General features: G+C 44.4%; 1 protein-coding gene and 2 non-coding genes across 5 annotated transcripts in view; 1 reads left to right on the forward strand and 2 right to left on the reverse strand.

The window, feature by feature from the left end:
* Nucleotides 1–423: 423 nt before the first annotated feature.
* Nucleotides 424–25,695, reverse strand: part of ldb3a (LIM domain binding 3a) — a 35,679-nt gene continuing 10,407 nt past the window's right edge. The window contains exons 3-15 of one of the 3 annotated variants that reach the window (XM_085183524.1): nucleotides 21,382–21,533; nucleotides 19,133–19,202; nucleotides 18,241–18,407; nucleotides 14,200–14,388; nucleotides 12,151–12,314; nucleotides 11,909–11,948; nucleotides 8,694–8,750; nucleotides 6,794–7,062; nucleotides 6,313–6,706; nucleotides 5,949–6,129; nucleotides 5,683–5,803; nucleotides 5,257–5,372; nucleotides 424–5,176 (exon numbers count right to left, since the gene is read on the reverse strand). In XM_085183524.1, coding sequence (XP_085039650.1) covers nucleotides 5,087–5,176; nucleotides 5,257–5,372; nucleotides 5,683–5,803; nucleotides 5,949–6,129; nucleotides 6,313–6,706; nucleotides 6,794–7,062; nucleotides 8,694–8,750; nucleotides 11,909–11,948; nucleotides 12,151–12,314; nucleotides 14,200–14,388; nucleotides 18,241–18,407; nucleotides 19,133–19,202; nucleotides 21,382–21,533 — 2,010 coding nt within the window. In that variant the 3' untranslated portion in view covers nucleotides 424–5,086. Of the gene's footprint in view, nucleotides 5,177–5,256; nucleotides 5,373–5,682; nucleotides 5,804–5,948; nucleotides 6,130–6,312; nucleotides 6,707–6,793; nucleotides 7,063–8,693; nucleotides 8,751–11,908; nucleotides 11,949–12,150; nucleotides 12,315–14,199; nucleotides 14,389–16,339; nucleotides 16,363–18,240; nucleotides 18,408–19,132; nucleotides 19,203–21,381; nucleotides 21,534–25,695 lie in introns of all 3 variants that reach the window. The other 2 variants (XM_085183522.1, XM_085183523.1) reach the window with 2 other exon arrangements.
* Nucleotides 22,590–22,663, reverse strand: trnat-agu (transfer RNA threonine (anticodon AGU)). The gene has a single exon. It is a non-coding gene; the product is annotated as a tRNA-Thr (tRNA).
* Nucleotides 23,757–23,830, forward strand: trnat-ugu (transfer RNA threonine (anticodon UGU)). Its single transcript has one exon. It is a non-coding gene; the product is annotated as a tRNA-Thr (tRNA).

A 25,695-nucleotide genomic window follows, 5' to 3' on the forward strand; every position in this document is an offset into this window, starting at 1 on the left:
GCAGATGGCCCCGCCCCTCCCTGAGCCTGGTTCTGCTGGAGGTTTCTTCCTGTTAAAAGGGAGTTTTTCCTTCCCACTGTCGCCAAAGTGCTGCTCATAGGGGGTCATATGATTGTTGGGTTTTTCTCTGTATGTGTTATTGTAAGATCTACTCTACAATATAAAGCACCTTGAGGCGACTGTTGTTGTGATTTCACGCTGTATAAATAAAACTGAATTGAATTCCTAGTTTATTCTCAAAATGTAGAAACATTCTGTAACACCTGCCAGATTTCATATGTTTTAATTTATTATTTCAGTTTTAGCTTAAAATTGTTGATTTGTGATTACACATTCAGGAGCTCAATATATTTTTATTTTCTTGCTTCTTAAACAAATCTTCACATCAGAAAAATGAATCAATTAGACGTTTCCAGAAGATGCTTCCAGGTGTTTGAAGTGCTCAGTTTATTCAACCTGCAACACAAAAACTCTTCAAATGTTCAAAACCTGTTAAACAAAAAGTAAAGCAGAGTTCTTCACTCACAGTATGACATCATTACTTACAAACACTCAAAAATAACGGTGAACAGACGCGTTAGCTTGTCTTTTTTTCACAAACGGATCCTGACATGCCGCATGCACACATTCATCCTCAGAAAAACACACAAACTGTATAAAAGTACAATTCAGAGTAAAAACTGTACACCGGCACACAAACTGGTCAGTGTGCCAGTCAGACCGAGCAGAGGTGGATTTCAGCAAAGGCACGGTTCTCCGCAGGGAGACGAACACTTTCATTTAAATCACAGAATAAAACTAAAGTTTAAATCAAAGAATCAGAGGCTCCGTTCACACTACTCAACAACCAAAGTTTATAAGCTGTGCTCAACCCAAAAGCTGACTTATTTGCAGTTCCTCTACTGGTCACTAGGTGTAACTAAAACACCTCACCTGTACTAGCAAATTAAAGATGAAAAACTCAAATTTTTCTCCACAAAACAGTGTAGTACTTTAAAAAATAAAATAAAAATTAGTTCCAAGCTCCTCTTGTTCTTTACCAAACGTTTCCGAAAGTTTGTTTGCTTAGTTGCAGTTCCTCTAGTGGCCACCTGAGGCTGCTATAACATACCGAGTGTGTTCAGATGCTTTTCATTCTTTTATGTGAGTTTTATTTTATTTTTAAAAAAAGAATCATATTATATTGTTATGGGGGTTAATTACGGTTCCTCTCATGGCCAGTAGATGTTCCCAAAACTATTTGTAGTGAAATGCAAAAATAAAATTACATTTGAAAAAATTAAAATAAAACCCCCCATTATAGTAATTTTTTAAATTCATCTCTTAGAAAGTTATCACAAAGTCTTTTCTGTTTATAGATTTAATATAATGAAAGTTCATTTGCTCAATTGCACTTCCTCTAATCACCACCAGAGGCCACTAAAACACCACAGCACTGTTAAATCGGTTTGGGAAGTAAACAAAGTCAGATGATTTTAATGATTTTATATACTTTATTATTCAGTTTGTAACAGTCACAGTGGTGTGGTGTCTCTTTAATGTAACATAAGTCAAGGGGTTATGAGGTCATTAGTGTGCGCCACTGCCCTCTCTGTGATTTATGGGAACAAAGCGCTTGCTCTCCAGAAACCTTTGCAACGTTACGGGCTGTATGAACACTGTGTGTCATGTTTGATAAGTAGCAGCCGTTCAACCGGGCCTTGTATGGTTGATGAAGAGGAGGTGCATTAACGGATATGCTGTGGAATTCCCAGTACCAGTGTGATCGTGTATTCTTCCTGTTATCCTGCTAAGGTTTCGACCGCCTCCTCTCAACCACTGAACACAACCCAACATTACAACAGAGTTTAACTCAACAAAGGACTGGAATTGAATTACATTGTGGTTTGTTCTGTTGTTGGCCACTAGGTGGTGCTAAAACATGCCTTTAATGACAAAAGCGGAACAAAGTAAAAAAACAAAAACGTAGATTTTTTAAAGGAAAATCCAGCTTTCAGAAACACAATGCTTCTTCTGTTTACAGAAGTTTTTAATACACCAAGAGTTTCTGTTTGCTTAGCTGCACTTCTTCTAGTGGCCACAGGAGGACGCTAAAATAGTGTGACTGGTTATTAGAACGTGATTAGGGATGGGTACCGGTATCCGGTGCCATGATGGCACCGGTTCTGACATAAACGGTAGCAACCAGACCGAAAAGCAGCGCACATTTCGGTGCTTTTTTTTCCTGAGATGTCATACACCTTGGATTCTAGCCAATCATTTTACGTTTCTGAGGATAGTAGGCGGGTCCAGGTACGTACGTTCTTTTAGAGCAGAGCTACAGATTAAAAATGCCCAAGGCGAAGCGGTCAAAGTCTGGCTGTGCTTCACAGCAAAAGATGCAAACTCAGCAGCTGCAACAAGTGCTTTAAGCTGATACTGTGATACTGTCAAAGGAGGTAACACCTCAAATCTGATGAAACACCTGGCGACGCATAGCGTTTTTTTTTAAAGCCGAGAAATGCGCCGTATTTGATAGCTTGCTGCGAGACCTCACACCGAGCACATCTACTGCGGGTGTGGTGCCTGTTATCGACCCGGAGTTAGCAACATCCCCCAAAAACCCGAAGAGGAGAGTCCTGGCCCCTAGCCCTGCCAGTGTAGCAGAAATGATGAGGATGATGATGCAGCAGCAGCCGTTCTTCTCTGCGTGAGTAGCTTAATGTTGTTCATGTGTAATTTACGTTGAGTAGGCTAACCACGTTATTACATTAATGCATGTAAGGTGAACTAGCAAACACCATCATAGCTACATGCAGCTGTCTTCTTGTTTGATGGCAGATACTCCCTTCACCCTGGACAAAAAGGCTAAAATGACCAAAGAAAAAGTGGAAAACAGTTAAACATGAGAGGTTTTTGGACAAAGTTTGTGTTTTTTCCATTGTTTAAGCTGCTTCCAGCCAAGAGTGATACCATATATGCCCCATAGCTGCAGAAAAGGCTAACATTGTTATCTTTTTACAAAAAAACAGCTGAACATGAGAGGTTTTTGGACAAGTTTGTGTTCTCCATTCTTTAAGCACCGGTTTGAGCACCGTTTAAGCACCGGCACCGTTTCAAAAGTACCGGTTTGGCACTGGTATCGGATAAAATCTAAACGATACCCATCCCTAAACATGAACCATGGCGTAGTTTTTAAAATGTAAAAAAGTCTTTATGTGCTTAATGATTAAGTCTTAGCAGAGAACAAGTCAAATTAAAGATCTGAATTAAGTTGTGGTTTGCTGATGTTCCTTTAATGGCCAAGAGAGGCTCTACAAAACTGTCTTTGTATTAAAAACGCATGAAAATTAACAGAGAAACGCTTTTAAAAACCTTCACTGGAGTCCGTTTCCCCAACTGTAATGATCTAAGTACATATAAGATTATTCTGTGTTTTACAACCTTGAGAACAGCCACATGTTTGATGTCACAAAAAAAGAAAGAAAATACAAAGTCTAATCTTTTTCAGATTTGGGAGGATTCACGGTCTGCAGTGTGGGCGGAGCCAATGTGTTGTTAACAGTCAGATTAAGGTTATCACATTTACAGTGTAGTTAAAACACACACACACATAAATCATCATGAAATCAGTACTCAAACTTAACCACGTGATGCCAAACGCTCTGAAACAAACATGAATCAAATAACTAATCATTTGCACGCAGCAGTGACGATATACTAGCGTCTCAATAAAGACCACACTGTCGAATAAATATGAAATTCAAGGTTATTTCTCCCCCCGAAGCACGTCAAGTCGAAGAGCTGCCTCACCTGAGCAGGTTCACCTGAACAAACAAGTCCAAATGCACCTCAGTGCGGCGTGAGAGCAGAAGCACACCTGCACTTGGAGCCCAACAGCTTCTGTGGTCAGTTTAACGTTTCACCGTCACTCACACAGTATCTCTGTGCGGTTTTCACATTTAAAACATCTGGAGGTTCACCTGCTCAGGCGGGGCCACAGAAACGTGTCACCTGTCGTGTGTTCACGCCCCCAGAGTCGGAGTAGTGACGACAGGTTTCAACGCCAGAAACACTTTTCAGTCTTTTTTATCTCCAATTTGCTGCTGTTTATAGATTTTCCAGCTTCTCTGCAGTCTGTTGTTTCACTTCGTATTGCCTCATAAAAACTTTTATATCATTTTATTTTAGTCTAAAAGGGAAATAAAAATATTAAAGTCGCATTCAAACAGTCAACAGAGGCACATTACCAAAAATAGTCTAAAAAATGGTGAGAACAATATCAGCTATACGGAGTCCCGAGAGTGCCACTAAAAAAAGAAGCACATTAAAAAAAAAAAAAAGTTTAATTATAATAAATTTGTAATTTCATTCATATGAAATAATTCACAAGTTAATTTGAAATTGTATTTGAAACACTACAAACCAAACCAAAAAAAAGTACTAATAAAACTTTATAATAATTTTTATTTCTAACATTTTTTTTCATAAAAATAATAACTTTATCAAAATAATTTAAAAAACTCTCTTAACCCTCTTAACCCTAAATATCCCACTACTTTAAGCCCGTGTTTGAGAGAAAAATAAACATACTTCAAACACTCTGTTTTTTATATTTATTAGAAAGAATTTCTTCTTCCTGACTATAAAAATTTGGGAGAAAAATAATTTTGAAAACCAGAAAATGACACGTTCTCACAGGATGGGGTTAGACAGCAAACAATAAAGAAAACAATCTGAAGAATATTTATACTGTCATAATATTATTATTTAGACTTTCTTAAATATCTATTTAATCCTTATTGCATAGCTTAGCCAGTTTAATATTTTTGTTGTTATAAGTTATTAAACACTAAAAAATATAATATTTAATTTGGCACCTTGCAGACTCCCTACAGTCACCTGTATTTCTGCAGCTCAGCAGTCACACACACACACACACACACTTTTTCTGGTAGAAAAATAAACCACAGTACGTGATGCGACGGGTCGGATGGATCTGAAGCAGAATCATCAGGCAGCAGAAATTTGAAATTTGCACAAAAAAAGAAAAAAACCCAGCGTTTCCACACATGTTGGTGGCGTGATGAGGCGTGATGAGGCGAGTTTACACGTTGATGGCGTGAGCGTGCTTCTTGCACAGAGGTTTATCTTTCTTTGAGTAGAAGGGCTGACCCTCGAGGTTCACGTGGCAGACCTGCAGACGAGAAAACCGGGGTGAAAAACTTCAAACTGACCGACCGGACCCCCTCAGACCCAGCTGCTCGTGGTCCTTACCGCACAAACGAAGCAGGTATCGTGCCAGGTGTGACCCAGAGCCTCGATGAACTTATCGCCAGCTTCCACTGGGAAGTCGCAGCCATGACACTTAGTGCTGAACAGCGCGATGTAATCTGAGCGACACAGAGACAGGAAGTGTTGAAGATGGCAGCCGTGAGTCCAAAAACAGTGAATCATGAAGTACGTAATCCCTGTTAATCTGTTTCACACTCTATGTTCTACTCTTGGATCTTTTTGATGTCACACAGGGCACACAGAAGCTCCACCTACTCGTTGTTTGTGGGGGCGGGGCCAATCAAAAGAAAGAGGAGTTCAAATTGAGGGGCTGCACTGAGTCTCTGATGATGCATGTGACGGTTTTTTGCGTCTGCCTGTCTGTGCAGCTTTTCTCGCAGCTGTGATGAAGGCGTGGTGTCGGCATACCTTTCTCGCAGTACGGCTCGCCGTCCTCCATGTGGAAGAGGCTGTTTCCAAAGGCTTTCCCACAGGCTGCGCACACAAAGCAGGTGGTGTGCCATGTCTGCCGTAGGGCGTGCATCACTTCCTGCGACATACAGCGTGACAAGACTTAATAAGGTCTAATCAGCCTCTAGTGTCACATGCAGGTGGCATTTCAGTGCAAAACTTATGGTTTTATAACATTAAATAAAGGAAAATAAAATCAGAAATGGTGTCTGAAAATTTCTCACCCCCATGATCTTGGTGTTGCAGCGAGCGCAGGTCGGGGCGAAAAACTCCTCGTAGCAGTTCTCACAGTACACGTTGTTCTGTTCCTCCACGAAGCTGACGTCGGCCAGAGACATGTGGCAGTAGTGACAGTTAAACTCCTCGGGGTGCCAGGACCGGCCGAGGGCCACCAGGAATGGACCCCTGCAACAACAGCAGCAGCATTTTAAGTAATTTGATTTTAATTTGCCCTTAAAGTGACATCATTTCATTAACGTCACTCGTTTTAACCCAAAGGAGGAACCTCAGGAGCAAAATAATAAAGCACCAACAGGTGCAGTTCCTCTGATCTCCACTTGAGGCTCCAGAAGCGTGTCAGTGCGTTACCTGATGACGCTGTTGCAGGCCCCGCATAGAGGCGTGCGACTGCTGGCTGCAAACCTCTCCGCTCTTTGGGCCACGCCTCTGGCCACAGGTGGAAAGGGGGCGGGGCTAGAGGTCATGGGGCCAGGGCTGGGGATGATGGGGGCGGGGCTGGCAGCTGCATGCCCAGCAGGGGAGGGGTTAGGGATGTACGCTGGTGGGGGAGGGGCGGCCTGGGGCAGTGGCTGCACCTTGATGGTGCTGGAGGTGGTCTTGCCGGGGTCGAACTTATCAGCGAAGTTTGAGTCGGTCACCCACGGGGGTCTGTTGGCGGATGGTGGAGCAGCCAGAAGCGGGGCCGGGGCGGCGGCTGGAGGGCGGGGCTGCGGTGGCATTGCAGCTGGAGCCATAGGTGGTGCTGTGGGTGCAAGAAGTATAAATATGTGTATATAAGCGTATATAAATATTATCTGTGCAAGTTAATATAAACAAAACAGAAACTCACCTGGCTGTGAAGGGTAGATGCAGGCAGTACTGACTACCTTGGAGGGGGCGGAGCCAACAGGGATCTGAATTGAGCTCTGTTGAGTGGGTGGAGCCTGCTGTGTGGGTGGTTGTTGGTACTGCTGTGGCATTGGTTGATACTGCTGTGGGGGCAGAGCTTGTGGAGCTTGCTGCATCGGTGCATGTTGGTATTGCTGTGGTATTGGCTGGTACTGCTGTGGGTGTGGAACTTGCAGCGCCGGCTGCATGGTAGGAGGTGCACCGTACTGGCTGGAGAGGGAAAGAAATGTCATTATTATCTATTCAGAATGATTTCCAAATGGTTCCGTCATCAGGTTCAGTTTTGTAATTGGGGGCTCGTCCGGGATTTTTAGTCATAGTGAGCCTCAAGTAGTTAGCCTCAGTGGTAGTTATGGTATTAACTCAAAAAAAATTTAACTAAGCTAAGCATGTTTCGAACCACAAGCTAAGTTAGTCATCAACACTGACTCAAATTGTAAACTCATCAATGGGTATAAAGATCCTGATGAGTTTTTCATTGTTGTGTCTGACTTTTCGACTGTAACACTGTGTTATTAAGAATTTAATGCTTTCTTCTAGCAGTTTCCATCTAATACATGTGGAATTTACTAGATTTACTTTGATAAATATTCCAACATTGAATGAAGTTTTAGCTGATATTATTGATGTCTTTGACTATGCTGGGTGAAATCTTCTGCAGAGCTTAGAGTCAATAAAATACTATATACATGTAGTATTTATATTATGTAGTCATTTATCCATGTGATTAGAGTGGATCAGAAACGCTTTTAAAAACTTTTTAAAAATTAATAGCTCCATCAGTGGAGCTATTAATTTGAACTGCATTTCAACAATCAATTTAATTTCTAGCTAGCTTTTCTAGAGCACATTTAACTCAGCTAAAAAATGACCCATAACGTTGAACTCTTTCAGCAGTTTTGTTGATTTTAGTGTTAACCATGTGCTTTTCGGGTTTAGGTAACTGTTTCTGCTGGTTTTAAATTTCTCTCTAAACTGTTTAACTAACCTTTCTTCTAATTTTTGTGAATATGGCGGTTAGGGTTAGTCTAGGCTTCCAAGCTGAGGTGCAGATACTCACTGTTTTTAAACAGAAACCTCTACAGACCACATTCAGGTTTGGTTTGCATCCTGGACTGAGTCAAAAATGCTCTTAAACTTGTTCTAACTGAATCGTCATCTGAATATAGTTGCAGTAAACAGTGATTACAGCCAGGTTGCTGCACTGTTTTATGAATCAAAAATTTAATTTGTGAGGCAAAAGTTGGGCTTTGGAGTGATTCGAATGTTTCTGATGTTTTTACACTCTCTGGATGTGTCAATATAATATTGTCACAGACAACAAGCATATAGAAACTAGCATCAACAGCTTGTTTCAGAGAAAGAATAAAATGTTGAGCAGGACAGAAGCACACTCTTTCAAGAAGTGTTGACAGGTTTTCTTTCTGGGGGTATCAGCCTCAGGTCTGGGTGTTTAGCAGCAGCTTAGCTGTATCAGACTTACCTGATGTAAACAAGGTTAGTGTTAGGGTAGAGGGCTTCAAACCAAAACTGAATTCAGCTTCATTAACAAACAGCAACAAAAGCTTTAAGGTGCCTCCTTCAGAGGGCGTCAGCAGAGACTCAGCCTGTTATTCAGCTGATGAAACGATGGCGAGGTTACTGACTGTTACTCAGGTGTTACATGATCCTGACAGAACTGCCAGAGTTATGGGTTCAAACACCACCCGTGCACAAAACCCTAACAATCCACTTGTGTGCCGCCAGGAGTTTTAGCTGAAGAAGCCTCCGTTTAAAAGCAGCTGCTGTGTTACTGAGTGCTGCGAAGCCCACGGCTGCGAGCGCACCTGCCACCAGCGTACCTGGAGACTGCAGCTCTGTACTGGAGGCCGAAACCAGCGGCAGGCTGTCTCTTCAGGCTGCAGGCATAGAGACAACAGCAGCAGAGGTCATCCAAACTGAGACGCTACGTCCCCTCCTGACCCCTGCTCTCTCCCCCCTGATGTTACTCAGGTGCGACTCGGATTGACCATCAACCTTTTTCTTTCTGTCTCACAAATAATCAATAATCAAATCAGGACCCAAAGACCCAAAAATAAGAAACTCCATCGCCTTCACCAGACCAACAGCAGGAAACTGCCAGACAGCTTAAAGACAGCCGACAGGACGACGTCACCTCGCTGCTTTGGTCTCAGAAACATTGGATCAAATGTCAAAAAGGTTTTTTTCTCTGGTTCTGCAAAAACATTTGTACAAAGCACAGAGATCAAACCAGAGGAAACTCGGACCTGAAAGACGGTGATGGCTCTGAAGCGTGACTACGTGGATTTAGTTCAGTTTAACTCCAGCAAACAAAGAAACAACAAAAAGCAGATGAAACTCACATGTCAGACTCTCCCTTCAGCACGTGAATGCAACACCTATATCCTTAAAAAATCACATCAACACACACCAAAGCTTTGCAGAGCCAAGAGGTGATTATTATTTCCTGCTGAGGAAACAAACCATTCGTCCAGGTTTTTATTTTATTTTACTGAACTCTGTTTGATTCCCCGTGTCCCCTCGTGTGCTGATGTCATGGCTGATCTTAACCCCTTGATTTTCTTCCTCCTTGCACTCTTTGCAACCTTGTCACTGTGTCTCTTATAATCATCGATGAAGCTGTTTAATCTGCACAGACCTGCATTAAAGAAGTCAGCGTAGGTGGATTTAAACACTCTGATTATCTCAGTTTTCTACTCTTGGATCTGGATGATGTCATAGAGGGTGGATATTCCTAATATAGTCATCGCAGACGCCAAAGCCACACCCACCAAACTTAGCCTAAACGCAGAGGAGCTAAAACAGCTTGTTTCAGACGCAGGATGAACTGTGACTCATGCAAAGCTGCAGAGCTTCTATTTAACAGATTAGCTCTGCTTTAAAGGAACAGAGAGACGTCGTAGGACATAAACTTTTATTCTGAAAGTGTTTTCCTGCACATGATAGATTATTTTGATTTGTGAATCATGCAAAGCTACTTCAGAAAGGCTTTTAAAAACCTAATTTATTTGCTTCTCCTCAGTTTTTCTTTCCATGGACAGAGGAATAAGACAAAGGATTTTATATTTAGCCAACCTGTTTGTTAGTCAGAGCCAGTCAGCACTAGTCATTCTACATTAGAGGTGTACGGACACCAGGCTGAGGACTTTGCTGCACAAAGCCATTCAGATAAATAAGAAATAATTCAAACTTGTGCCAGAATAAGAACACAGATCCTGAGATAAGCAGAATAAACCTTTAACTGACAGATTTTTACATTTCCCAGCATGATCGCGATCATGGAGCTGGATTTTGCAGTGAAAATTTTCTTTCTGCTTCTCTGCTTCCAGCTCAGCCCTGCGAGTCTCAGCTGCTTCCTCCTCGATGACTTACAGCTAAAGAGAAAAACAGCACAGTCTCTTTATTGGCGGATAAAAGCTCGACCTCTGCTCCTATTGATTCACGGTGAGTCATTGGACGGCGTATGGACTCTGACGAAGGACAGAGGGGAGCCGGAGCTTTGAGGGGGAGGAGGTTGTATTTCAGTCCAAATTGGGGGGGCGGGAAGAGGGGGGCAGAGATCGATGGTGCATAATGGAGGGTTGATTAAATAAGTGCACAGAGAATAGAAAGCTCCATCCATCAGAGCTGGGACGGGCTGTACGGGCGGGGCGGGGTTGAAAGGTTTGCTCGTCCTCTCGGAGACTCGGCTGTGATGAGATTTCAGACGAGCCGCTGGGGAAACAGGAAGTCATGGAAAACAGACGGAGGGCAGTGACACCTTCAGAGGTCGTCAGCGGACGTTCGGCCCAGCCTCACCTGCAGCTCACCACACCTGGCTTGTTTAGACTGTCCTCGGCCACATAAAGCCCTGTGTAGGACTTCTGTGCCACGCAGGATTTAAGGTGGTAACTGAGATATAAGCAGCCATGTGTCTGCTGTCTGAGGCACCTGATCCCTGAAACCAGCATTAGACCCAAAACTCTTAAACACAGACACTTATTTGCATGTCCTAACTCACAGCAGCCTGTTTAAACTGGGCACGCTCCAAACCTGACAGTCTCAGCTGTTTCTGCAGGTGAAATGTGGAGATTTTAACCGCGAGCTTCACCACCTGTTGATAACCTGATGTCTGCAGAGTCCTGCAGAGTGTCGAGTGCCTGCAGGCTAATCAGCAAAACATGCAAGTAAAAACATCTATTTATTTAAATTCTACGAAGCACGGATGTTTTTATTCTTCTTGTTTTTTCATTTTTAGAAATCACAAATGTAGGAATTCACAGTGTGAAGGAAAAACTTTAGTTTGACTGTATGACGTCACACAGGCTGTCACACACTTTCAGTGTTTTCTGCATCGGCTAAACGTGACAATAAAGAGCTGGAGGATGACTCTGCTCTGCACACTGGTTTTCTCTCTTTAACCAATCAACACCAGTTACCAGTAATCAATAAAGAAAGGACCGAAGAGGCGGGGAGTCCCTCGTGGTCCCTTGGCAGTAATCGAAACCTTTCAGCACATCTGAGGACTCTTTGGTGTCGGCTCACTTGGATTACTTCATGCAGTTGAATCAGTCTGGATGGTGAGCTTTGCTTTAACAGAACCCGGCGCTAAAACAGGCGCCCCACCAATACAATACACACATTCTCGTTTTGATATCTCAGTGAGGACATCTATTTGACAGAATCCCTAGCTGCTCACCTCAACCATCAAAAATGAACCCCGGCCACAACCTGACTGTAACCCTGAGACTAAACCCAAACTATGAGCCTCAAAATGCCTTCAAACCCGTGAGGACGAACACTGTCCCCACAAGGACGTCTAAACAGGTACACACACACACACACACAGTCCGCTGTCCCCCCCTGCTGGTCAAATGAGCTCATTACACGTGAGCAGATTCAAAAGGCTTCAGACACCAGCCAATCACATCGCGTTTACGTATATCAGAGCCTCAAACAGAGACCGCCTGTGCAGGTGTTCTCATGTCCGGGGCAGGTGAGGTCGAGGCTACAGGTGAGGGGGTCAGCAGCTGACTACTGGAGCTCTGCTGCCTACCTGCTCCTCTTCATAGCCGCCGCCTCCTCTTCCGTGAGCGCTGTAACAGAAACAGAGGAGAGGGGGCGACACTGAGCAGCTGATGATTTAACTTTAAAATCATTCCCACAGGTAATCGTTTACTCTAATTACACACCTTTGTTTGTATGGAAACATACATGAGTCTGCTCTTGCTTTTATTTGCCGTTTTAAATAATTGAGGACAATACGGGGAGGAAGGGGAGGAAGAGGAGGAAGAGGACACTTACAGGACTCGGTCATGTGGGCCAGGACCCGGAAGGACTTGGACTGCACGTTGGTGCTGCGGCGGCTCCATTCGCTCAGCTCCGGGTCCTTCTCCGTGCTCTGGACGGCCTGATAGACCAGCGAGGCGCTGTCCACGAGGCGGTCCATGACTGGGACAGAACTGGGACCACAGACAGGGGGCGCCACGTCGCCCACGAACAAAGCGAGTGAAAAATAAAGAGACAGTGAAGCACTGTGGGCCCAGCAGTGAACGGAAACAAAGTTTTGACGTCCTTCTCAGTCTGGAGTTAAATATCTGATATTTCAAAGGTCACACGAACAAAACGTTACTGACGGCGTTCGATGGAGCCAAGAGGAAGCCGGACTCGCGAGGACGGTTTGTTAGAAAAAGGAACAAACGGAGATGAAACACAGAAAGAGGCTCAGAACATTCAGCTTCGAGTCTCTTTGTTTTTGTGTATCTTGTGTTTAATTTGTGCGTCTTTGTGACTTTATCTGTTTTTCTCTTTCTTTTGTCCAGCCCACGCAGACCTGAACCTTTCTGCTCATTTCTACTTCCTTATTTATGTTTTGTCACCAGCTGTTCTGCCTGCTTGCTTCTGATTGGCTCTCTCTTATAAACGGAAACCTCGGCGGGTTTTTGCAGCTTTGGTCATTTTTCTGCACATCCACCAGTTTGTGCTGTGACGTCAGTTTCTTCTCTTTCAGTCTTTTAATCTTTGTGTGGATGTTCGGGTCTCTTTGTGGTTACAGATGCAAACATTAAAAACTATTAATGACACCATTGTGTTGTTTTTTAGTAGTTTGAAATCTTTTGTTGTTCTTTAAGCCCCCTCAACCTGCAGTGCACCTTTTGTTTGGCTCCGCCCACCAGGACAGGACTGATTCTGGTGACACGTGTCATGTTTCTGTCTTGTGTTTGATGTTTCAAAGCTTTAACACAACTCAGGGGAACCAAAGCTTTTACCGGCTCTCAGTGAAGGACGCACGGTGAGGGAGGAGGAGGAGTTTATCATACTGGACTGTAATTGGTTTTCCAGAGACGCCCGCTCCTGTATGGATGAGTCATTTTATTCAGGCTTACGCTTCAATAAGAGCAGCTTTATCGGGGTCTAAAATGAGAGAGGCTGAAATAAAGAATGGGCATGGAGACCTTTGGAGGGGGACAGTAAACAGTGACAGCGCTACATCTCAGAGGAAGAGCAGGCGAGGAAGACACCACCAAAAACACTTCAGCACCGCAGCAGTAACATGACTTTATCAGCTGAGCTGGAAATGCATTCGGCAACAAGACGATAGGTAACAGGGTCAAACATGATCACGAGCGAAGAAATTGGGATGAACTGCTCAGACAGAGGGAACGTCTCTCTGGGGACATTTGACTCGACTGGTCCACCTCATACAGACCGACTCCCACAGCCGAGGCTTCAGCCACACAACACACGACGCACAAAAGAAAGGATCCCAGAGAAGCCCGAACCAAAAACTCTGCTTTCTGATATCACGGAAACCTGAGCAGTTCCTCAAAACCACCACAGAAGAAGTCACCCTCTCCCCACATGGGCACAAACAGGCAGCACAATATTGCAGCACCACAATCATCACCACCAGTGTCAGCGATGAGTCGGACGTGAAGCAGCCGAGACCAAAGAGGACGGACAGAAAGGAGAGGACAGGTGGAGGACAACGAAGGGAAAAAGACAAAAACAACAAATAAATGTAATTTCTCATCAAGAAACATCTGTGGGCTGAGTACTCAAAGCATCAGCCTGTAAACTGAACCTGCCTGTAACACGGCTCTGTTAGAAAACTACAAATATGGAGGATCCGCCCTCAGCAGGACTGACAGTAACCGTGTTAGTCATAACCAGGTGGTGTTGTGGCTTTTGATGTTTTTACTGAAAGTGTAAAAACTGGTGGCAGGGTTGAAGGGTGCACGTGGGTACAGAAGAGGAAGATGAGGATGTCAGGAGGAAGAATTGGAGATAAAGTCAACGTGGAAAGAGGAAAGGAGGAGAGGGAGGAGGAGGAGGTGGTGTTCATACCCAGCGTCGTGGCCCTTGGTCTGTGTTTGTCCCGCGATGGCGTCCATGATGGAGTCCTGTGAATACATACTGATGGGCGTGTTGTACTGGGCGTGGATGATGGTGGCCTTACCGCCGGGGCCTTTTACTTCAATGGGCTTGCTGGTGGAGAGGGCGGTGTCCATCAGCACGCTGGGGTTGAAGCCGGCACTGTCGGGTGGGGAAGAGGAGGGGAGAAGGTGGAGATAAAGGAGGCGATGGAGGGACGGAGGTGAGGCGTGTGGGTGAAGGTGATGGGTTTGTCATGCAGCAGACGGACTAGTGAGGCGAAAGTTTTCAGGCTGAATGTTTCCAGAATCTCCATTTAAGGTGGAAACCCCGCCCACAGCACCACGACAGAAAACCCCACAGGGATCCGTTCTCCGCCCACTCAACGGACTCAGAAATAATGCTGACTTTGATTCATTCGATTACATGTAAAAAATTTATGTTGTAAAACAGATTCCATTAAATATAAATTAGATTTGTGTGACTGAGGTTCAGGATTAACTGTAACCAAGCAGAGCTTCCTTAATTAATCTGAACAAAAGAACCTTTGATTTAATATTTCATTTGCATTTTATTTAAAGTCTGCTTCACATTCATGAGGGTGAAGAATCTTTGGTTTTTAGTGCATTATGCTCTAAATAATAACAACAAATATCAGGAAATATTTCTGTTTTTATGTATATGTTTCTTTAAGGCTGAAAGAAATTATTACAGTTTTATAATATTACCATCATTACCATTACCATTTTATAATAATAATAATAAATTCTCCACATGACTGTAAAGTACAACTATAATGAGTTTATTAAATCACCTCTCATGAATCAAGAAAACACAAATATTGTCTATAAATCTGTCAATAACAAAAATATCAGATCAATAGTTTTTGGGGAAACAAAAAAGTGAAGATTTTATAGCCAAATTTGTGAAAGTACAACTTTCAATAATAATCAAACCAAAAATTCAAACCAAGTTTTACAATCTGCATGTTCAGACAATATAATTATTATTATTAATAATAATAATGTTAATAATAATAATAATGATAATAACAATAATAATGATAATGATAATAATAATAATGATAATAACAATAATAATGATAATGATAATAATAATAATGATAATCATCATCATCACAATCTGCATGTTCAGACATGCAGATTGTGATGATGATGATTATCATTATTATTATTATCATTATTATTATTAATAACAATAATAATAATAATAATAATAATAATAATGACTCTAATTTTGTATCTTAAGCAGAAAACTATATTTTTTTTCTGTTTTTTGTAAAAGAGTACGTTTAAAACCCGCAGATAACAAACGTAATTATATAGTTAATCTAAGTGTGATAACAGAGCTCGTGCATACAGGTGGACTAAGCAGCTGTCACATGAACTCTGGTGACCATCTAATAAATTTCTGCAGATGCTGAACCATCAGATGAATCCACCTCAAAGCTTGTTGGTGCAAAACGCTGATAAAAATACAAAATTTAACCCTTTTTTCTGCAAATGTTGGACTTCCAAAGACACACGGGACACAAGCTGAAACCTGTCCTATAAAATTAGGTAATTTTTTGTGGGTAATAAATACAACATGAGCGATGGTCTTTACAGCTGCAGAGAAAAGTCTTATTTCCACTTCAACAAAACCCAAACTGGTTTCTGCGCATCAGTTAGAAACGACTGACGATGCTTTAAATTTCATGCTTGAAACATTCGCATGCGTCCACCGCAAAACGTCACAGCAGCTCATTTTAGCAGTGCGTCAAACCACGACCTTTAATCCCAGCACACAAACGTATCAGAGCAGGAACACAGCTGACATTCAGTCCACTTCACTGCTGCAATCATCAAACTACAGCTGAAGGCTGAAGCTTCTCACGCTCTAGCAGGCTTTTATTCTGAAAAGCCTCAGAAAAACACCAAATAATGAAAAAACCACAGAAAGCAAAATGCATCATGCAGCCAGCTGTTCCTCAGTTTGCATGGATCATTTTGAAACAGAGAGTCTGTAAAGCTGCAGGACCGCACTCGCCATCGCCCCACGCCATGCCTTTAAACAAACACACGAGATGCATTCAGCTGCAGAGGATACTAACGGTGGAGCGGCGGGGGGGAAAACCTTGCTTGACCAACAGCAGGGACAGAAGAGAGGACGAACACGTGGAAGGACAAAGGAGGGAAGACAGAGGAGAACATGATGTTAGAAAACATATTCAGCATCGTTCACTGTCCATCAGAGGTCAGAGGTCACATCCTCTGTTGGCTGCTGTGATGTCCGCTCTGCGAGTGAAGAGGAAGATTTAATCACAGCCTGTCCACAGATCCCACAGACCCCATTGATCCCACAGATCCCACAGAGGCCACAGAGGCCACAGATCCCACAGATCCCACAGAGGCCACAGATCCCACAGATCCCACAGAGCCCACAGAGGCCACAGATCCCACAGAGCCCACAGATCCCATTGATCCCACAGATCCCACAGAGGCCACAGATCCCACAGATCCCACAGATCCCACAGAGCCCACAGATCCCACAGATCCCACAGAGCCCAGCTTCAGTGGATGGAGCTTGAGGCAGACTTTGCTGGGGTCACGTGTCTTCTGGACATTTTTTAAAGTTGTTTAACTCTTTGTTTTGGTCGTCTCTTATTCACAGATACATATTCCACCTTTGATATTCTTTGTTTCTGCTTTCTGCTCCATAATTATGCATAATGTTATTTATCTGTTTACTTTTCTTAATTTACGATTCTAATTCTTTGGATTAGGATGTATTTTTCTTCTTATTGCTCCTCTTCTCATCATCATTATTGTTGTTATCGGTAATATTAGTAGAAATAATAACCAGGGGTGTGCATACTTAAGTGTAAACCTATTTATGGAAGTGCAGGAACGTATCTGTGACGTTAACTTTGAGATGAGCTGCTGTACATGATTAATATTATATGTGTGGAAAAAACACATAAATGTTAATAATCTTTGTGAGTTTCATCTAAGAAGAGATGTGTGTGTGTGTGTGTGTGTGTGTGTGTGTGTCCAGAGGGTCCCCTGACCTTTAAAAGCAGCCAAACAAACTAACAGGTGTTTGGGCTCTTCGGTGACGGAGTAACTGAATCACATTATTAATGGCGTGTGTGTGTGTGTGTGTCACTGTATACGTGTTCGTGACTGTAAACACACACCGCCGCTGCAGCTGCAGCTGCAGCAGAAGTGTTTGGATCGGTCGTTGCACCTTTTTCTGTAAAGTAACGTGACGTTGTTCTGCTCCCAGCTTAGAAACAGAGTCACTGACATCGCAGCACAACACAAACTCCACATAAGGACAAAGGCTGACGCTCATGATTCACATAGAGACAACATTACACAGCAATCTAAGGTTAGCCAGCTAGCTGTAACGTAGCTGCACAGCACGTATCTGAGCTGCATCGCGTCCAGGTCAGCTGGACGTATTTACAGATGCACATTGTTGCAGTGGAGACGCCAGTTTGTCTGCAAACACTTGCCAAGTACAGTCTGAGAGGTGGACCTCCTTCGGAGTATGAAAACATCAAGTCCGCATTGAGAACATTAGTAAGTTTGAGTGTAAGTGTGGTGTGTGTACGGCTGGAGCTGCAGTTTGACAGCGTCACTGATTTGGTTTCAGGTTCAGATGCACTCATGTTTCTCCTCTTTGGAGTCAAAGGTCGAGAGCGTCTGTTTACTGAGATTACTGCAAGGTTAACATGAACCTATAGTATAAAAAGTCCTCTTGAAGGGGGCGGAGCTAAAACAGCTTGACCTATAGGCTGAGCAGAAGCCCAGTATCAGATAAAGAAGGATTATTTCAAACTGTGAATCATGCAGAGCTGCTGTACGAGAATCCAGGACTATAAATGTAGAAATGAGCAGAATGGGTCTGGAAACGTATTTTTCTTCCTCTTTGAACCATCTTTGAGTCTGTTTCTGCTTCTTGACCTCTCATCAAACATGTCGCAGGGCTTCTAACGCCTCCACCTACCCCGCAGGCCGACCCGCCTGCATCGCGGCCATCTCCCTAAGAGTTTCCTCTGAGTACAGGCCGATGGGGGAGTTATACTGCCTCCTCTGAGCGGGGCTGACCGCCGCCGCACGCCCCCCGGGAGAGTCTGCCTCTGCAGGCCCGGAGGAGGTACTGCGGCCGTTTACCTGCACCGATGGAGGCGTCAGGAAGGGGAGGAGACAGGAAGGAGAGGGAGCAGAACACACGCTTAAAAGACGATATATTTTTTTAATCAAGGTGCTGTTATTCTAACCATGGGATCCTTTCAGTATAAAAGCCTGAAAGCATGAAGTGACTGAGAAAATCATCAACGGGATAAAATAAATAATTATTGTGAAAATAAATAAACTGACCAAATACATTATCTTCATTTTAAGTTAATCTGTTGGATCAATTATCATCACTGCTGGAAATGTCTTAACTTAAACAGGAAATGAAATTCATCATGACTGCTCCTGTTTCTGTTTTCCTGCATTTTTGTTTTTGCACAAAACATTTTTGAGTTTGGCCTTTCTTGCATTTTTTTCCTGCAGCCACCAGGGGGCAGCAGCCCTATACGTTTCTCCAAAATACCTTTAACTGGTGTGTGTGTGTGTGTGTGTGTGTGTGTGTGTGTGTGGGGGGGGGGGGGTTGTTTCACTGTAGATAAAAATAAGCAGTGCTGCACATATACAGGACAAAGATTAAAAGTATAAATAGTAACTACAGAATAAAATGATCCATAAATTAACGAATAAGTTACTTCAGTATGAGGAAACATGTATGCTGCATTACAGTGTTGCTGCCAGATATGCCAACAAAACAAAGGTGAAGTAAATTCATCCTGTTGAAGAATGAAATAATGATTTTGATGCATTATGGGTTCATTTACCTGCTGGTGAGGGACGCCGGGAATCGTGGCGTCCATTCTCGGTGCCGCCATCGGAATCGGACACTTCGACCTGCACAGAGAAAAGAAAGAGAGGCATTGACGCTCGCGTCGTGAAATGAAAGGCGGGCAGCTTATCTCAGAGAGAGAAGATAAAAATGAAACGTGAATGTTTTAATTCTTCTGAATATTTGTGCTCCGTAGAAACGACTGTAAAGTCTGGTTTTCATCAATCATCTGCATCCTGACAGATTAACAGTGTAGTCTGTCAGAGCGTCCATACAGATCTGCATTTATTCATCCAGCAGGTTTAATAACCAAAAACAAACTGAAACCACCGTGTGAGGAAACGTCTGAGCAGGATAAATCACTTTACTTGTGGCTATTATAGAAAAAAACATCAGCAGCAGGAAAAGCTTCAATTTCTCCAGAGAAAATAATAAAAGGAGGTCAGATGTTAAAGCAGACTGACGACAGAAAACAGGAACATTTAAGTCGGATAAAATTGCAGCAAATGGAAGAAAAGGTGAAAGCGAGGGCACGAAACCAAAACAAGTTTCCAAAAGCTCGCCTCAAGAAATAAAAGACAAGGTCTGAGAGCTGCGATGAGAAGGAACAAAGACAACGTCTGCTCTGAAGAGCAATGAAGCTTCCTGCTGCAGGCCCCCACACCACAGCCTCACTGCTTCCTGCCTGACCCGACGTCAGGTGAAATCTCTTTTACTCCACTCAGCACTGTCGCCTGTTCAGCAGCTCTCAGTTCATATTCAAGATTCAGAGATTTCACCTGACAGTGGATCACTAGAGGAACACCTGGAGGTGAAAAGAAGTCATCAGGGGTGGGGAAGGCTGGTGTGAGACCTCCTCAACATGTCCTGAAGTCCTCCAGAGGCCTGGTAATGAACTAGTCATGTGATTCAGGTGTGCTGACCCAGGGTGAGATCTAAAACCTGCAGGACGCCGCCCTCGAGGCCTGGAGTTCCCCACCCCTGTCCTACATGTTGGCAGCTTTAGCTGCTAGCTGCCTGCTAGGCTTTGCCTTAGCTAGCAGGAGTCCTTGAACTGGACCTCTGCACCATGTCTGTACTGTTGGAGGGGGGCGTGGCTGGGCGACGCATCTGTCTTCTAAACAGAAGATACCATAACCAGGCTCAGGGAGGGGCGGGGCCATCTGAAAGCAGCGGGGGGCGACTCCTGTGGTCGAGAAAAGAAGCAAAATGATGTTTTCGGTCCCATTAGAATAAAAGAGAATCAAACAGGATGTTATGATGACGATAAGGTTGTGGTTATCTTCAGTGTTTGGTCTTCTGAGGTTTTTATCTCACCCTCTGTCTCTTCACAGGTTCGTTACGGTCGTTTTGTTCTGGTGGGAAAAGGAAAATGACCCCGATATTAGACTGAAGTCAGTTTATTGTGAGCGGTCCGCCTCATCAGTCGATACAGCTCGAGGCTGAGCTTAACAATGATTTCCTGGCCTGTCTCCACCGCTTCATCACAAGCTTGACCTCACACCAGCAAAACATTTAAAACAATAATAGGAAAGAAAAACGGCGTCTCTTCATCCTGAGCTGAGCGTCTTCATCACCCGAGGCTCTGTGGTTATGAGAGACCGCAGCGAGCGCTTTGTGGACCAACATTCATTTCCCCTCTCAGCTGTCAGACGTCTTCATGGCACAAAGAGACGTAAACGTAATGGCTGAAAGGAGGAAATGATCCGAGCGCAAAGAGGCAGCAGACTGAGGGAAATCCCAAAATCCACAACCTTCATTCCAGGCAGTGGCCGTGCGCTTCAATCCAACATCACACACAGGACAACAGGAACAAAACATCGGAAAACCCGAAGAACGAAAAGAAACTTCACAAACTACATTTCAGACAGAGGATGAGCTGAGGCGGTGCACGGAGGCTTAATATCACACAAAGAAGGATTATTTTGAACTGTGAATCATGCAAAGCTGTTGCAGGAGATTGTGAGAATAAAATCTGGAGGTGCAGATGAGCAGAACGTGTTTAAACCCAACAGGACTTTTTATTTATGATATCTGACCAGTTTTTCTGCAGAGCGAATAACATCAGACACCTTCAGATCTTCTGACGCCCCAAACGAGTTATTACCAATCAATGTGACCTCAGACACTGGCAGGTGTAACTGTCACCTGTGTGGGGACTAAAAGGTTTTCACATCAACATCTGAGGACAAACAGGAAGCTGTTACAGACAGGAAGTGTGAGCAGGGAGGAGTCGGTTCTTACTTGGACATGGTGAGTGCCAGGTTGTAGTTTGCCATCTTGATTTTGTTCTGGGCCTCCAGGTGAGTCATCCCCTCGGTGCTGACGCCATCGATGGCGACGATGACATCACCCTGCATCAGGTTGCCCTGCGCCGCCTTGCTGCCTGGAGAGATCTGTCCAAACACAGAGACGACCACGTGTGAGTCACCTTTCACAGGTCAGCGCGCACTCGTTCATCCTGAAACGGTTTTCCACGAAACAATCCATGAAATGGGAAAAGATTTAATCAGCTTTAAAACGTCCGCACAACCTAATCTGGACACGTTACAGAAACAGTGCGTCGGCAGGGCGAGGCCTCGACTTTCACGGTTTCTCAGAGACAAACACGAGAGGAGCTTCTCACAGAGCTGGAAGACGTTTCGATTTTAGACAGAAAAACAGACGCTCCTGCTCTCGTGAGTTAGCTGTGAGGTCACATGAATCCACATCATCCCCATGAAGCCCCACAGTGATGTCATCAGTTCTGTATGTAAGAGCACTTTGGCACACTGTGGGGCAGCCACCATTGAGGACACCAAGTCGTATTTTTGTCGACTGGTTTTATTTTTGTGTTGATATTTCATCCCTGAGAAGCTTCAGGTTGCTCTACACACCAACAGAAAGTCCTGTTGTTAACACTGCATCAGCATGACTTTATTTGGTGGGGGCGGTTTAGGCTTCACTTTAAATTCAGTCTGGGAACAGAAGAAGAAGCTAACAGTGACACTGTTCCTGAACACTTTGGTTCTGGATCTTTATCTCCAAATCACAGCAGCAGTTACCTCGAGGTGCTTTAGATTGTAAGTCAGCAATAACACTGGAAAACCCCAAACCTCAGTCCCAAGGCTCTGCAGCTTAGCTGGTCAAAGCACCTGTTTCGTAAACAGGAAGTCCTGGGTTCAAATCCCAGCCGTGCCTTTTAGTACAACTTCATTACTTCCCCCTTTAATCAGGCCTAAGATCCATTGGACTTCATGTGACCCTAACAATTGACATCATGCGGGAGGCTGGTGACTGCAGGGATGCACACATTCAGAGGAAGGTTGCTATAAAACAGCCTTTTACCATTTTTTGATAGATGTGTACGATAAGCTAGCATTCTGAGCGTGTTTATAAAAGCCTGCAAGTCGAGACCAAGTGTAAAATCAGGAAACGCTACAAAAACACAGCTGCTGTGTGAGACGACGAACAGGCACTGCTGGGATTTGAACCCAGGATCTCCTGTTTACTAGACAGGTGCTTTAACCAGCTGAGCCACAGCGCCTCCTGCAGGACATCATTTCCTGTATCTCACACTGTGATATGTGGACGCTGTCCAATCGGGCCTCCTGTCTGTGCTCCTGGTTGAAGAGGAGCTCACGATGGTGCCCTGATCATGTGATGTCTCACATCATCAACAGTGGCTCAACGATTTTCAGGAGCACCTCCAAGGGGGACGGCCCCCTCTAGGGACGGCCCCCTCTGGGAGGTTTTCACCTGTTTTAGAAGTGAAGAGTTTCTAAATGTGAACATCTCACGGACGTCGGTTCAGGCGCTCCAGACCAGCATGGATGACCTCTGGCTGCTGTTGCTGTCCATGGTGCTGAAATGATGCTACTGATATTATTAATTATTTCTATATGATATTATTTGAGTAAGAGAGAGAATATGAGATGGTCCCAAAATGGTCCGTCGCCCAGGGCGTCTCACCGAGACGCTACGCCTGTTTGTCAAACATCAGGGTGGAGCGGATCAGGGACATTTTGCAACCGTGCAGCTAAACCCACACGGCAGGATTTATGTTCCAGCTCCCCTTTAAACCTCTTACTGGTGATGAGGTGAGAGCCTCAGTAGTAACTACTGGAGCTCGCTGTGGTATCACCGGAGTTTATTAATCAAATACAGAGCAGGAGGATGGAAAAATCAATCGAGGAATATGAAGTGTGAGAGTGGAGGATCCTCCATCAGCTTGTTGGATGTGACCCAGCACCCTGCTTCATCCTGCAGCTCTGATCCAATCTTTGTCCAGAAGGATGGCGTGGCTGGTGCACAAATACATGGTTACCATCATTATCTTCTCTCCATGCAGTGTACCCTTACTGAGAGCACATCTACCCTCAGACGAGCCTCGCTGCTTTGTCTCTGAGCAGTGCACGGCCGGGACGGCAGAGTCCTGGGAAGATGACGACCTCGACATCGTTACCGCTCGCTCTGTCCTCCCGAACCTCAGAAGCCTGCAGAAGCTCAGACTAGTCGAATCTCAGTGTTTTCACACACACACCATCTTAACTTATTCAAGGGAGGAGCCTTGTTTAAAATGACCAGCGGCCCAGTCAGGGGACGTTTCTTTAAAAACAGATAATCGGGGTTGTGGCTGAGGCGCTGTGGCTCAGCTGGTCAAAGCATCGGCCTTGTAAACAGGAGATCCTGGGTTCAAATCCCAGCAGTGTTTTCATATTAATGAATTAAAGTTTAACTTATCTGACTTCACTGAACCTGCTGATTTAATCGGTTCAGTCAATCAAGGCGGGACAGAGAAATGGAAGATGGGTCAATAAACACAAGCAGCAGGACGACTGTCAGCTGTTTAGTCGGTCATTCAGGAATACGATGCCAAACTCGGCTGGTTTGCTGCTCTGAGTCAAAGGAAAACCACAGATTGAGTTAAATGGCATGAAGCACATGGATGCACTGCTGTGATTTGAATCCAGGATCTCCTGTTTACAAGACAAGCACATTAACCTGTTAAGCTACAGCGCCTCATGCTGTGAGAAACTAAAGCTAACATATCTGCTGCTTCTTTAACCAGGTTAAACATGTTATTATAACTAGGTGATCACATGGTTCAACATCCATCACAGGTCATCAGTGGCTGGTCAATCAATCAATCAATCAATGGTCACAGCCTGGGAGCAGAGCTTTCGGGTGGTCTGTGCTGGTGGGAGGGGTTCTGGTAATAATGGGGCAGAGTTTTGAACCAGTTGAAGCTGATGGAGGGAGTTTTGGGGGAGACCATGCAAGAGAGAATTACAATAATCACTGTGGGAGAGACTGTGGACAAGAATGGACGCACACTGGGTGGAAAGAGAAGGACGTGTTAATGTTGCGTAGATGGAAACAGGCAGAACAGCTGAGATTACTGATGGGAGAGTTAAAGGACTGTGATGACATCACCGCTCTGAGGTGAGGTGAAACTGTGGAGTTAGTGAGAAATGGTTAGCCTTCACTAGGTTGGGTTTAGTGCCAATAAAAAGATTTCAGTTTTATCCTCATTGAGCTTAAGAAAATTAGAGATGAACATCCGTGAACCTGGAGGAGGTTAATGATGTCGTGATGGAGGAGGATGCTGGGATAGGAGATGATGTGCTCTACAGAGACCTGAGGGAAGCAGCTGTAAGAAGGAGGAAGGAGGAGGAGCTGTAGGTCAGCAGGTCAGAGCACCTGTGTGTAAACAGGGTTCAAGTCCCAGCAGTGCCTGAAGGAGCTTTTCCTACATATTTCACTGCGACATCACCCTGATGATCTGGCTGTAGGCGCTGTCGGCCTCTCTCTCTTTCAGCTTTTCTCGTCACGGCCGAGCTGCAACAATGTGAAGCCTGTCCAGGCTGCAGAGTGGCCTAGTTTCACCATTTACACTGACCTACATACGCACGGACACACACAGATACACACACAGATACACGTTAGGGGTGTCCGAAGTGAGATGACATCAGAGGAGGCGGGTCTCCTTCTCTTTATGGTCGCTCGTCTCCTCTCTGGACAAGAAAGAGTTCGAACTGAAGCTCTGGACTCTCTGACAGCAGCGACAGTGTGTGTGTGTCTGTGTGTGTGTGTGTGTGTGTGTCTGTGTGTGTGTGTGTGTGTGTGTCTGTGTGTGTGTGTGTGTGTGTGTGTGTGTGTGTGTCTGTGTGTGTGTGTGTGTGTGTGTGTGTGTGTGTGTCTGTGTGTGTGTGTCTGTGTGTGTGTCTGTGTGTGTGTGTCTGTGTGTGTGTGTGTGTGTGTGTCTGTGTGTGTGTGTCTGTGTGTCCGTGTGTGTGTGTCTGTGTGTCCGTGTGTGTGTGTGTGTGTCTGTGTGTCCGTGTGTGTGTGTGTGTCTGTGTGTGTGTCTGTGTGTGTGTGTGTCCGTGTGTGTGTGTGTCCGTCTGTGTGTGTTTGTGTGTGTCTGTGTGTGTGTGTGTGTGTGTGTGTCTGTGTGAGTCTGTGTGTGTGTCTGTGTGTGTGTGTGTGTCTGTGTGTCTGTGTGTGTGTCTGTGTGTCTGTGTGAGTCTGTGTGTCTGTGTGTGTGTCTGTGTGTGTGTGTGTGTGTGTCTGTGTGTG

Source organism: Neolamprologus multifasciatus, chromosome 13 (assembly GCF_963576455.1).
Source record: "Neolamprologus multifasciatus chromosome 13, fNeoMul1.2, whole genome shotgun sequence".
NCBI lineage: Eukaryota > Metazoa > Chordata > Actinopteri > Cichliformes > Cichlidae > Neolamprologus > Neolamprologus multifasciatus.